Source organism: Lycium barbarum, chromosome 4 (assembly GCF_019175385.1).
Source record: "Lycium barbarum isolate Lr01 chromosome 4, ASM1917538v2, whole genome shotgun sequence".
In the NCBI taxonomy this organism is placed as follows: Eukaryota; Viridiplantae; Streptophyta; class Magnoliopsida; order Solanales; family Solanaceae; genus Lycium; species Lycium barbarum.
This window is the reverse complement of record NC_083340.1, coordinates 20,542,997-20,557,982: the sequence shown is the minus strand read 5'-3', so window position 1 is coordinate 20,557,982 and position 14,986 is coordinate 20,542,997. Positions and strand designations below refer to the sequence as shown.

At 34.8% G+C, this 14,986-nt stretch overlaps 1 protein-coding gene and 1 long non-coding RNA gene across 6 annotated transcripts; one reads left to right on the top strand and one right to left on the bottom strand.

Moving 5' to 3' along the window:
- Positions 1-1,952: 1,952 nt before the first annotated feature.
- On the top strand, positions 1,953-2,778 carry LOC132638259 (uncharacterized). The gene is made up of 2 exons (XR_009581646.1): positions 1,953-2,434; positions 2,543-2,778. It is a non-coding gene; the product is annotated as an uncharacterized LOC132638259 (long non-coding RNA).
- An 838-nt stretch (positions 2,779-3,616) lies between these two features.
- Positions 3,617-14,840, bottom strand: LOC132635494 (carbon catabolite repressor protein 4 homolog 4-like). Of its 5 annotated transcripts, none has more exons than XM_060351922.1 (10): positions 14,308-14,840; positions 11,439-11,539; positions 11,306-11,346; positions 10,636-10,685; positions 10,224-10,293; positions 9,933-10,054; positions 9,335-9,465; positions 7,858-8,005; positions 7,580-7,727; positions 3,617-4,165 (listed from the first exon to the last, which is right to left on the bottom strand). In XM_060351922.1, exons 2-10 carry the CDS (start codon positions 11,518-11,520, stop codon positions 3,860-3,862), a joined length of 1,098 nt encoding a protein of 365 aa, XP_060207905.1. In that variant the 5' UTR covers positions 11,521-11,539; positions 14,308-14,840; the 3' UTR covers positions 3,617-3,859. The 5 variants fall into 5 exon arrangements, with proteins under 5 accessions (XP_060207905.1, XP_060207904.1, XP_060207902.1 ...); XM_060351921.1 differs by having other exon boundaries at positions 14,190-14,343; XM_060351919.1 differs by lacking the exon at positions 14,308-14,840 and adding an exon at positions 13,863-14,165.
- Positions 14,841-14,986: the final 146 nt, after the last annotated feature.

Sequence of the window (14,986 nt, the reverse complement as noted above, 5' to 3'; positions counted from 1 at the left end):
TGATTACTTTAATACATATATAATACATAGACACCATACTCTCGGAGCTTGTTTAATTGAAAACTGGTTTAATTAGATATCACATTTAATTAACTTTGCGAATCCTAATTAATCTTTTTGCTTTCAACCTAACTTGTTTATATCTAGAGGCCGATGGCACCACAATTGATAAGCATATATTACATATAGTACGTGAAAATTGCTAAAATATCAATAAAAATTAAACTTTGAATCTATAATATCAAACATGTAATATATTCAATGGTAAAAATCTAAAGATTAAATCTATGGAATTTAAATTCTTCTGTCTATATCCCTACCTAAAACACTTCCATCACTTGTATTTGTGGCCGGCGAGCCTCAAAGTAACAAAATCTCACTTCTTTCCCATAAATCATAATGTCTTCTTCAACAACCATCCCTCCATGGTCATCACCATATGAATATGACCTTCCACTTGAGAAAGTCCTGATTATGAAAGGGCCCGCCTCGAACCACAACCAATTGTTCTATCGACAAGTCGTATATTCAACCAAGAAAAGAAGAAAGAAGAATCCAAGTAGCAGCTAGATCTTATTATTACTAGTCCATTCATTTCAGTTTAGATGACACACTTTCTTTTTTAGTTCGAGAAGACACACTTCTAAGTTTGGAAATAATTAGCATTACACTTCATGTTAGGGATGTAAAAAGGAAACCGATAAATCGCACCAAATCGATAATTCAATCGAATCAAATCGAGAAAAAAACCCGACTACTAATTTGGTTTGACTTTTTGTTTTAAAAAGAAAAACCAGACCACTCTTGATTTGATTTGGTTTTAACTAAAAAAAGTCAAACCGAATGAAACCAACCTGACATTACATGTATAAAATTTCAAAAATGTTCTATACATAAAAAAATTTATTTATAAATATTTCTTATACTTTTTCATATTTTTTTGTCTTTTAGCATATTATTTCAAGCTTGGAATTAGAATTTTGAATGGTCCAATAAGTTTTATAGCCCGTAGATATTAGTAACTCAAATAAATCTCAATAAAAATCAAATCAATACTAATGCTAATAAAAGAAATTCAATTCTAACATAAGAATGACAATAATATTGGATATCTATTCTTTAGTTTATATTGGTTTAGACAGTGAAAATAAATAACTTAATTTTATTTTTGGTTTAATATTTAGTCACGTAATTAATACTTATTAGCCGTACTTATTTTAGCATGACTTAGTACTTTGAGATTATAATCATTTTCTATATGCCTTATAAATTAGCCGTATTTATTATAGCATGACTTAGTACTTTTAGATTATGATCATTTTATTTTATGCGATTTCATTACTTGTTTTGGTTGAATATTTTAATACAATGTCATCTCTCATCTCACATTTTGTGTTATTTTCTTAAAAAATATGTTAATTAGATAGTCGTACGTTACTAGAACTAAATAAATATTTGAAGTACAAGTCATATTTTGTATGAAGACTACCAGAAAAAAAAAAAAAAAAAACCCGAGCAACCAGACAAAAAACCGAGAAAACCCGAGGTTGAAAAACCGTACTTTTCTTGGTTTGGTTTGGTTTGGTTTATAGACTTAAAAACCCGATGCAATTGGTTTGGTTTGGTATTTGAACAACCCGAACCAATCCGATCCATGTACACCCTGGCTTCCTGTTATACCCTTGATCATGAGAAACTTTCATAACACAAAATGTTGACATGTTTGCTTCCACAAGTTTCAAAAGTTTTATAGCTACTCAAATATTATGAAAAACTCCATTATTTAAGACTACAAATTTCAAAAAGTGTTCATTTCTTTCTTATACTCCATTTCGATTCGAACTACGTCACATAAATTGGACGTAGGGAATATCCTTTATCTCCAACACGGGACATCTCATATATAGAAAATCAACATCAAAATGAAATATTTGTAACACCACGAACCAGAAGCCAAAACTATTACCACAGATTGAAAATGAAAGCACAATTCTTGTTCTTGATAGACTTCTCCGACCCTTCACGTGAAGATGTGTCCTATTAGGCCTCCCATCAAATAACTTGTAATACCCTCTTAAAGCCAACCCTTCCTATTTAAACCATCAGGCAGTTTATATAGATCATAGTAAACCAAAAATACTCCTCACTCCTCCATCATTTTTTGTTTATTTCTTTTTATTGTCAAGCCACCTTAATTACTATCCAAATATTTTTATTGTGAATGGGGTTGAAATATCAGTATGTGAAGCAAAGAAGAGGATCAAAGCGCAAGAAGTGTGGAGAGAACATTCAGCAAGAAAGCAGCAGCTCATCATTGTGGGTGGTGGCAGCTTATTATTCTTCAATCTCTTACATTGTGAGAAAGGCTAAAGCATTTTATGAGTGGGTTTGCAATGGAAACAAAGAAGAGAAGGAATTGTGGGTAGAGAATGAGGTAAAACTGGTTGATCCTTACTTCTCTATCCCTGTCCTTCCTCCAACCACTCCAAATTAAGCTTAATTATATTAGTTCCACTCTCTAATTTAATGTATTAAAACATAGGCGCGGAGCTAGAAGCCTGGATACGAGCTCGACCGAAGCATCAGCTTTTATTCGAATAGTGTATTTATGTTAAAAAAAATTATTAAATATGTACAAATATTAAATTTAGAGTCTAGTTATTGCCACTTGAAGTAGTCATTTGAATTATTGGCTCCGCCTCCATAATAAAACAAGTTGTCGTTCTTTGTTGTAACTGTGACCTAATAGTGTAAGAATTCCTCTAAACAGTTTATATATGTTTTACTCTAATTTTATTTTATTTTTGTTGTGATAAGTATATATCTTGTTCAAATTCTTCTCGAAATTTGGATTAACTACTCTAAGCTCGGATAAAATTGAAGGGTTGCAATCAGCAATTAATACAAAAATAACCAAACTATGATAATTTCTCTATATTAACATAGAAGATTCGACAAATCTAGTTCAGAATTGAGACGTAATTGATGTATTGATTGATTTGAACGTCTAGATTACTGTTCAAAGCACCATCTCTGTTTCAGAAAGTTCGGGATGGATTCATCATTCCGTGACTACTAAAATTGAAAGGGTTGTATCACATCGAATGGTAATATTCGGTGAAAATGACGTAACTACATCATATATACAGAAGTAAGGGGAGAATTGGATTTATCGGCCTTTACAAAAAAAAAAAAAAGTTTTTGTGACTCTTTTAAAAGAGATCTTCATTTTTTACACATAAGAAATCTGAAAAAATACATAAGAGATCTAAAAAAGCAATTTTTTTTCTATTCAAATTGTAAGAGGGCAAAAGATCCTATTTCCTTAGAGAAAGACTTCTGTGTGTTACAGAAGTTATAATTTCAGTTCGTAGTTTATCATCTTCACCTTTTTCCCCCCTTCTCTCGGGTGAACTACAGGAGACCTCACTACTAATTAGTTGTTTTAATTTCTGCAATGTAATACTTTATTATTATTAAGAGAAGAAGCCATTTCGACGCAATCAGCTAACAAGTGAATCTGAAATAAAATATTATTACCAAAACTTATAACAATAAACTAATTAAAATGTACTTCTCATTTTATTGAAAAACAAAAAGTTCGTTGTCCACACGCTTAAGACGAGCATTTAAGCCTTAGCTCATTGAAAATAGTTGATAACGTCAGAAGAATTACAAACCACATTGCACGTTCAAATAAGTCATAATAACCACCTCAGTCTTGACTGGAAAAACAAAGGACCTCACAATCCATAAAATAATTATTATTTTTTTTGAAATTGTAATCCATAAAATAATTATAACAATAAAAAATTTAAAAAGAATCAGTAAAACGGCTAATGGAAATGGGACCACGAAACTACTGAACTAGTTCAAATTCAGCACCAATTGGGAGATGATCACTAGGATGATAGTAATTCGGTAGGCCACCTTGTACATCTGACGCTCCGGGCTCTGGAAGTTCCATATAGCTGACTGGTTTGATATTCCCTGAAGGAGAAAATAATATGTAATCTAGAGTTCCAGTAAATCCAGGAGTGCAGTTAGTGAACTGTGGTTCTCCTCTAGTATTTGCATATACACTGCACAATGGAATGGGCACATCATCTGAGCTCTCTGGCAAAGTTCCCATTACTGAGGAACCTGAAATAAGGTACTGATATACCTGAAACAGCAAGAACCAAAGCCAATTTACTAAACATACCAACGAAATATAAAGAATAAAGTGAGGAAAAGAACAGACCAAAATCAAACAAAAAGGTTTCCCGTGGTTTGGAACACTTATTAAATGCCATACCACAGCTATTGCAAAGTAAGAGAAGGGAAAGGTGAAAGTAAGAGAAGGGAAATGTGCTTTTCAGGAAAAGCACTGCTTCTTAAATTCACATTTGAAATGAACATATGGTGGTTCAAAAACTAAGAAATGTGAGAAATAGGACAAAAAAGAGAGAATCGAGGGAAACTCGCATGATTATTCTCTTGAGTGAAGTATATATGTTCTAAAATAGTGAAGTATACATGTAAAATGGGGGAGGAAAATTAAAGATTACATAATTACAGAAAGCTAATTGACATTTACACGATACTTAATACTATCCCTCAAGCTATTGTATACAAAACTTGTATGTACCAAGCTTACTAGATATATAACTTGTTTCGGAACCAGCAAATGACTTGCTGAGTATATCCAATATGATCAGCTGAACTCACGACGATGCCATTGAAGAGTATCTTTTCTCTAACAAAATGACAATCAATTTCTATGCATTTGGACACCTCATGAAAGTACTGGATTTAATGCAATAAAGTGCAGCCTTGTTAACTCACACAAGTTCCATTTGACCAATCTTTTCAAATTTCAATTATTTCAATAGTTGCTTGATCCATATGAGTTCACAAGTTTCCAGCGTTATAGCTCAATCTTCTGCACTCAATCTTGCAACTACATTTTGCTTCAAACTTTTCCAAGATACCTTCCTCCAACTATAATGAAGTACAAGGAATTAAATTGTCCAATGATGATCCTAAAATGTATCTATACCCAACAGTTTTGTTCATTTCCTCGGTCCTCAGAAAGTAGTCCTCTCTATGGAATAGATTTATATCGAAGAAAACAAATCATTATATAATGACTATCTAATGGGAATATATGAACTTGCAACAACTCATCGGGGGGAAAAAAGAAAAAAAAAAAAAAAAAGGTCAAGAGTTACAATGAGGTAATTTATCTTGCCAACCAACTTTCTACATCTTTTAGGGTCACTAGGAGGCTCTCCTCGACTTGCTAGAAGATTTTATCAAATTTGATCAGCCAAGGTGAGAATTTCATTGATATTGCATCCAGTAAATGCTGAAAATTACACTGGGGGCAAAAGATGAGTTACTCTTTAACAATGAACCTTCCTATATGCATTCTAAGGACCTAACAAAGTATATTGATCATGTGAAATTGACTCAAGCAAAAAAGGTTCACAAATGCATTTAGTTTTCAACTGATGTGAAGAAGTTGAAACTCCTTCAAAGCATCTGTGGTTCCTCTCCTTCCAAATACACCAAAAAATGAAGGCTGGTTAATCTGCCAAAGTTTCTGAGTTGACTTCTTTGTATTTTATTGTCCCCAGCTCTTGTAAGCATTTCTAACATTGTAGGGCATCACTCAGTGTACTCCAAAAAGGCAGTTAAACATGTACCATATGTCCCATCCTATGCAACAATATAAAAGATTGATAGCCTCTGAATGCAGTAGACATATGAAGCATCAGCTGCTTAAGTAGAATCCTCTTATTATTAAGTTATCATGTGTTAAGCATCCTCCTGTTAGCGCCATCTAACCCCCAGCTTAAACAAACTATTCTGGTTGGAACTTATGACTTTCCTAATTAACTTCCATGGGCATTTTTCTATTATACTGCTGTCACTGGACAGATTGACGTAGCATGACTTCACAGAAAAAAGTTCTTTCTCACTATAATTCCATACTAACCTGTCTTTTTTATGTGGATCCATTGACACCCATTCAAGCTTTGCATAAAGTGTCACCGCGACTTTTTCAAATACTCTTGGTTATCAATTTTTTAGAAGGAAAAAAAAGCCTCACCGAGACAATACTATCTTGATTGAGCAACCTCAGTATCTATGACTTATCTCAACTGACCAAGTTCCTTGGTTTGAAAATACTGAAAAAGATGATGCTTCTCCTTGGTTTGAAGATACTGAAAAAGATGATGCTTCTACTTAGTAATTTCCATTTCAGTCAGGTGAGCACTAATGCCCCTTCTGAACCCACAAACAAGAAATAATAATAATAAAGAGCTCGACAGGCTAATTCGTCTTTCCCGAGGGTTAAGTTATGGGAAAAACATGTGCTCCAAAAGACACGAGTAGGAAGAGAATACAAAGGCCTGTGAGAAAATAAATCTGAGTGTGATACTTGATTCTGGATAGCATAAGAAGACATAGGATTAATCAGATAGCAAGATGAGATACAAGATGTGACAACTGTATCCCTCAATACGGAATTGAACATGTGATCATATAAAAAGGGTGTGAAAGATCTTGATTATAAGCCTATTCTATTTCTCAACTACCTCATTTGGTTGTGCAGTGTAAGGACAAGATGTCTAATGAATAACCTTATCAAAAAAGATTTCTTTTTTTATGAATAACTTTATTGGAAGAAAAAAAAAAGATGTTGATAAATAATTCCATGAGAAGCCATAAAGTGTTGAAATTGCAAGATCAGATATTCAAGTGCGTTAAAAATGTGAATTAAACGCCAGTTGGTTCACTTCTAGCGTGAGAAATTTTGGAATATCAAAACAACTCATAATAATATTACATCACGAAAATTGAGGTAGGCCTTGAATAATCATCAAAGAAATTAATAAAATATTGAAATCCACAAATTGAAATGACTCTAATCAGACCCACCAACATCAAAGTAAACCAAAAAGTGAGACTCTGCTGGACAACTAAGACAACAAAAAATGTAGATTGGGTGCCCAAGTTGCCATGATAATTGACTAATGGTCTAATGTAGACAAGTTAGACAAACTGGGTAACATCTCCTAAAATTTGGGTAAGTTAGGATGTCTCAATAATCTATGAATTAGTATGGAGAGCCAGAAACTAGACAAATTGTAATATAGAATCTCATATTGGTTGGGCGTGGGTTGTTGTCCCCTTATATGGTCTAGGAATCCTCATCTCATGAGTTAGTTTTTGGAGTTGACTCTGGCCCGAGATCTATTTTTCTTAACATAGTACAAAACGCGATCCACCTCTCATATTGTCTTTCTTAATCCATGCCTGGCATAAGAGGGGTGTCAAGAGTGTCCCAAATTGGTTGTTGGTTCCATATTGGCTTTAGATAATCCTCACCTCATGAGTTAGCTTTTTAGATTGAGTTAGACTCAAAGTACATTTTATTAACAGAAAAAGTGATTCCTACTAGAAAGATGAGGAAATCAAATAAAATGATTGCACCTTAGATAGAGTGAGTCGGTATCGTTCAATAGCTTGGCCAATGGCAATGCAAAAGGACCATATGTTGCAAAAGGAAAACGAGAGACTAACTGACCTGATCCCCAGGAAGGGAGTTGAAATCACCAGCAACAACCACAGAAGGCGAACAATCAAATTTTTCAGAAACTAGTAACTTGAATTGAGCCAAGCGTGAAAGCAAATATCTAGCTTGCGCAAGTTTGACATCGGCCAATTCTGGATCCCTGTAATATCATTCGTATATGTCAGCAGTGTATAAAGATAAACAAATTAGGTATCCAGTCACCACACATCCAAGTAAATGTGCTGCAATACCAAAAGAATGGGTAATCACAAATCAGCTATTGTGCATACCAGTAAAGGTGAGTGTTGGCGACAATGATAAAATGACAAGGATCCTTCAGCCTGAAGGCCGCCATAATACCGACACAGTCACGTTTTAATCTAACACAAGGATCATTTATGTCTCCACGATCTGCTCGACTGTTTTTCAAACTGACATCTGAAATTGGAATGAGAAATATCACAGTTACCGAGGTGATAGGATTATGAAGCTTAACGCACCCATTACCACCAATTTTGTGCGACAAGGAGAAAAGATGAATCCAACCCATCACCTCACAACACCTTATTCACCTCCCAAAGATGAGATGTGTAAAAATCTCCCCCTTTTAAGTTACAAATTTCAAGTCATTCAATTCTGAAAGAGCTGATTCTTAGATCCAATATTGGTTCCCCATATTGTTGATAGTTCAAGAAATATGAGATGTGGGAGCATTAGAATCGAAAAGGCTATCCATGCAAGGTATACACAGAACCTATAATTGCTAGTAACCAGATAATTTGCTGTGGCAACTTGCAAGATTCCCATGCTACGCAATGCAACAGAATTTGGCCATTCCAGAACCAAATCACACTCTATTGGTACTGGTTTCAGCCATGGATGTTTCTTTTACCATGGCATCGATCCTCACAAGACCCTTAAGTCAAACTTAAGTATGATTCCTCCGTCACATATTGGTTGTTGCTACCAACAAAACATGCCTTAACATACGATCCAGCACAAGAGGTTTTAACTATTTCAACTGCAAATACCAATCCAGGTTTCTGAATAAGATATGAAAGCCTCACTTATATTCCTCTGATAACAAGTTGCACGATGCAATAAAGCTTGCTGTGGAAGTTTCTATTTAGTTGATACATATTGACTTGCTACATTTAATTAGAGGCTGACAATGACAGGTCAACTTCCAAGCTCCAATGGTATTCAGCTTTTCATAAATTTAAAACTTAAACTATAACTGTTCAAGAAGTTATATTCCTCTGATAACAAGTTGCACGATGCAATAAAGCTTGCTATGGAAGTTTCTATTTAGTTGATACATATTGACTTGCTACATTTAATTAGAGGCTGACAATGACAGGTCAACTTCCAAGCTCCAATGGTATTCAGCCTTTCATAAATTTAAAACTTAAACTATAACTGTTCAAGAAGCTTTGGATCTTATTGCTACAAGGCAATTCAAATACTTCCCCCATTTAAAGCCTAGGCATGAAATTTACACATGCATAAACTGTTTGAAGGAAATTAGCTAGAACTGCAGTATTAAACCAGCCCACATTTACCCCCAAAAGAAAAGGACAAAAAAAGACAGGAAGAAGACGAATTGTTTTAATTTGCAATTTCATTAGAATTGCGTTGGACAGAGTTTATTTTAGCAGTTTACTGTATAAAGACATGCTTCCCTGACTCTATATGTGACAATTTGAAACCAGATCATGCTCCAATTGTGTAAAGACAAACACGAGGTGGGCAAAAGCGAAAGCATACCACCTTTTGATGCTAATTTTTTATCTCCATCAGCAGGTAAATTCGCCTCTTTATCCACAGAAACAGTATCATCATGAATCGAGGGTACAAGATCATTGTAGTCTATCTTCTCTTCAATGACCAGCTCTGCACTATTAGAATAGATAGCATAAATTTACAGATAAAGTGAGGTTTCTAGAAGTATTTCATTCTCCCCGAAGAAGTTAAGAAACATATCTGCCCAAACCATAAGAACTTCTGATATAGAACTCCTTCAGTCCTTAACTGATGCAACGATATAACTTTAGCATGATAGCGAGTGGTGGGGGTAACAGGAAATGATGCAAAATAAAATGTAGTTATGTGCAGTATTACTCATCTCTTTGTTCCCTTGAAGTTGTGAGGATATAAAGCCAAAGTTGTATTTAAGTGAAGTTATAATCTTATTTTTTAGCTAGAAAGCATTGCATTATCGTGTCATAGTACTCTCCAACATAATGCATAGTACTCTCCAACATAATGCATCTACAAGATGACTAGCAAATCTCCAAAATAATTTCATCGCTTAGCTCAATTTCTTTTAATTATAGAGGATAAGGAAAAAGAGAGGATAGATCACCTATCCTGCTTATAAAAGATCCCACATCCGTCACGCTTCTGCCCACTTCTTTGGATGTAGATACTTGAATAGCCAACACGTTCTATATTACTTTTATAGAAGCTATCATATTCATCCAATTCCTGGAACATAAAACAATTTTGATTAAAAGATAACCTGGAAGAAATTAGAAATTCCCATTTTATTTATTTATTTTTTTGGTTTACCACAACTTTTTGTGGTAGAAAAATTTATTAGAAGGAAAATGGATGAATGGATGTTTCTCAATCTTAATTATCAAATAATTCAAACCTGTAAGCAAAGGAAATCGGCCCCGAGGCTCTTAAGAACTGTCAGGATTGCCTGTGAACGGGCTTTCCACCTGACACAAGCACATAACAAATGTCGATTCTGAGATTGCGTATAAAAGAGAGAAGTTTAAAACTCTGTCTCGACCGAAGCTAATTTTATTGAATCAAGGTCAACATGGTTTCTAGTTACAACGCTTTAAAATAAACTTTACATAGATGCTCATTGATACTAGAAGAGAAAACAAAAAATTGACTTAAGCAACTATGCACCTTTCTATTAGCACTAGCTTAGACAATTATTGAAATACAATACAAGTCAATCACATTGGAGTTACCAAGAGAGAAGAGAAACGATATCCAACAGACTGTGTATATGAAATGCAAAAAGGAAGGGTTGGATATAGATGACGTACTTGAGACAAGGCCCTGGGGAGTGTGGAAACATAGCACTCTTTACATATGCCTACAATTAGAACATCTATAAAGCATGAAACATTGGCAAACAGAATCCATTCAAGCCAATAGACTAAATGACTTGAATCTGTAAGAAAAAAACTAAAATTAAGTAGCATTCAGAATACGAGGTTCAAGGTCTGGATAATATCACTTGAATTTTCGCACTATAGTCCGAAATGACAAAACAAAGGGCACACCAAGGACGTTAGTGCACTTGATTAATTAACAACAAATATGTGCATCGATAAAGGTTTGCCCAGCCAGATATGTGTGTTCTACTTAATACGATGGTTCAACCACAGGCAAGCAGAGGAAGGCCTGAAATTCGCTTTGTTAGGATCAGTCTCTCTTCTGACTTTCATTTGTTCATTTGTCCAAGATGTGACATGTTCACAAAGTTCACAAGAATAAACTCACGAGAGTAATGTGGTTGATGAACAAATACATTGTTTGGTTGGTTTTCAAAGTCAAGATAAACATTTTACAAAGCCTTAGCCATAAGGATGCTGAATCATTTAATAAAGCAGCACTTAATTTCCATTACTGAAGTATTACTTGCATGCACTTTATAAAAATAATGTAATTAAATGAATTGCTTCAAGAATGTAAACATGGAAGTCTCATTACCTGAGCCAAAATGTTATATGATACAAAACTGAACTTAAAACCTGCAACAGAAGACAAAGCGTACAGCACTAAATCCAGATGTATAAGAAACGCATACAAACATGAATGAGAAAGTTAAGAGTAATTTACTCACCATCTGATTTACTTACTGAAGTAATTTCAGTCTTTTCGGCAGGAACAAATTTTGGAGACAAAGGTCCAGGTGTCGTGCTCATTTTGGCAAAATAAATTGTTCTGTAGATTTGTAAACCAAGAACAGAAAAAAAAAATGAAGTCTTAAATGAGATAATACGTATCAATCCCCTAATATTAGCTTCGTTTACAACTTAAACAAACTATGGATGTTTGTATGAAACCCCTGAACTTCCTTTTTCCGTATCTATTACCACCCTGGAGTACCTAGTGATATTAAGAGTAGTGTCAACTCCTGTGCGGTGCATGGGAGCAAGAAAAAGGTGAAAAATAGCTTAAACGTGGCTTTGCTTCCAACAGCTTATTGCCATATGGTCAGATGACTATTTGTTTTAACTATACACTTATTTATTCTTCTCTATTTCTCGTATTTATCTGCCTTTGTTTTGTTTATAAATACTGATCAGACCAACAAAATAGAGTTGTACCAAACTTGTTACAAATCTAAAAAAGGCAGCCCAACAAACGACACGCTGGTGTTATTATCACTTCCCACCAGATTTTGGTTCAGGGTGGTAACAGATATGAAAAATGGAAGTTCAAACAGGTAATACAACCACCCTATAGTTTAGGTTAGTAACTTGCAAACAGCCAAGTTCAAGGGATTTAAAATTGTCAAACACTTTTTGAGAAATGCATTGCCTTTCTTTGAGCAAAGGGTCTATCGGAAACAGCCTCTCTACCCCACAAAGGTAGGGGTAAGGTCCACGTACACTCTACCCTCCCCAGACCCCACTTGTGGGATTACACTGGGTATGTTGTTGTTGTTTGTAAACACTTTTGAGAAATGCAATATGGTTTTCTTTTTATTAGTAATAAATGCAATAAGATTTATGATTTTGTGCTCCATAACAATATGAGCCTGCTGCTTTGGTTTTGTTAGAACAACTCCCCCTACCATTTGTTTCTTTCTATTAGGGTACCAATGGGAGGGTAGGGCTCAAGTTAGGCGAGTCAAAATGGGTTGAGTCAATATATGGGTCAAACGTGACCCCACCCCCCAAAGTTTAGGGTGAATTGATTAAATGACCCTCTGCAGAATATAACAGATCGCCTCCGTGTTATGTCAAAATCGCCCATGTATATAGAGGGTCATATGAGGGTCATTTACTTCTATTCATTTTTGTAAAGACCCCTTTTAACTAATTTCCTCCCAAAGATATTTTTTTGAGTCAAAGGTAACCAGAAGAAAAGTTTCGCTTCTTTATAGAGAGAGAAATGTGTGAAAGTATGAGCAATATACTTAATAAACCAAACAATAAGATTCTAGTTTTGACAAAGTTTTCTATGGGTCAAATTGAGCTACAAACGTCACAAAACGAAAAGTTACTCTATTATTTATAGAGAGAAAAAGTGTGCGAAGTAAATGTAGAGAAATATACATAGTAAACCAAAACGAAAAGTGACTCTATTATTTATAGAGAGAAAAAGTGTACGAAGTAAATGTAGAGAAATATACATAGTAAACCAAACAAAAAAATTACAACATATTTTTTTGACAAAATTACAACATATTTATAGAAAGAAAAGTGAGTGAATGTATAGGTGGAGAAATATACATAATAAATCAAACAAAAAGATGCTATCTTTTTACAGAGTTCTCTTATGGGTCAACTTGGCTACACTTTGGATGGGTTAAAATGAGCTACACCTACTCAGGGCGGAACCACATACGACTAAGGGGGTTCATAACCCCCTTCGGCGAAAAATTACACTGTTTATATATGGTTAAAAAAAAAAATTATGTATAGATAGTAGATGTCGAACCCCCTTGGGCTTCTTCGTTTGTTTATTTCTTCATATTTTGAACCCCCTATCGCAAATCCTATCTCCGTCACTACACCTACTACAAATGAATATAGTCCTAAACCAGCACCGACACTTTCTTCTCATGGATATGAAATAACCAAAAGTACTAAAGGAAGAGACATAATTTTTGCTTTCCTTTCCTTTATTCCTTACTCTTTTCATTTCCCTAAAATGAGTAGTTTATACTCATCAGCAGAAGCAATTTGTAATCTTGATTTGTTAGTCTTACATAGTTTTAGTACTTGCTCTAATCTTTATAAGATGAATAATGTCATTTGACTAATCAGTTTACATCAAAACTTCCTTAGCAGCTATATTTCAGTGGAATTATGTTGACCGATTCTTCGAGGTGAAGCTTATAGCCATAGATTCAATAACATTATCATTTTTAATCTCTTTCTTTTTATGTCAACGCACAGGCGAAACTCACGTCTTTGTGGCAAATCATCAAACAGGTGACATGCAATAATGTATTCAATCAATAGTTATATTCAATTTCCAAATGGAACATGATATTTAAGAACAAGTATAGTGATTAACGTATAGTCATACAAACCTGTGAGGTGGAGATGCTAAAGAAAAACGAGGGAGCAATAAGAATGAACTTTTCAACATTGTTTCTCTTCTGTTTTGTTGTTACGACTTTAGTTGGGGTTGTGATTTTTAAAATCAAAAAAGAAAGTTTCAGTGAAGCCCAAATTACAGATCCCATGCTTGTCTTATGCGCGGATTGTCCTCCATTTGGGTGGTCTTTAATTTTTGTCCCTCAAATTAGTTGTCTTTCATTTTTATCCATTCACATAATACTACTCGAGGTTCTGGGTTCGAACCCTAGCTCAATAAAAAAAAATTTGCAAGGCAGAGTTTGCAGGCAAAACTCTACCTTAAGGCTTCTAATTTTGCAAAATTTTGTCCATAGGCAGAGTGCTGCCTTCAAAATGGATCAGATTCAGTTGGTACTCGGTATACATTACTTTGGCTAAGGAATGGGAAGGACAAACCCTTGAAATGGCTTCAGTGGATGGAGAACCAAGCAGATCGGTAATCAGATCCAATTGGTGGACCACATTATCCCCGATAAATAATGCCTTAAGGCAGAATTTTGTGCAAAACTCTGTCTTGCGAATTCAAACTCTATGTTCTCAGCTTGTACTTTGATCTCGTGATGTGGTGCTGATAGTGCTACTATTGACCATTTCAAATACACTTTTATCTACTTGCTGAGAATGAGTACTAGTACTGTTAAGCACGTCATCCAGCCCAACGAAAATGTAATTATTTTACCCTTGAAGATTGTTGTTGATAACTCCTTTGTTAGGGTACTAGCCGCTGCTCTCATTGAAGAAATAGTATAAGTATTGCCATTTAGCGAATTCATCGATGCAAGCTGATTGGTGGAGCTAATTTGAGTACCTAAAAAAAAAATCTTCATTTAAAAAGAAGTCGGACATTATTACAGTGTAAGATTTTAAGCAGGTGAAGGTGGTGACCGATGGAAATGGTGGTGGTCATGGTGGTGTTGATGGTAACAATGGTGGTTGAGGGGAGAAGATGCTAGTGGTGGAGGAAGAAGGGAAGGGGACGGGTAAAATGGGTTGGGTTGACATGGCACGCTACGTGGTCTCCACCTCACCAAGTGTCAGTGCCACGTGGCATTGGAAGTCCACCTTGGATAGACTT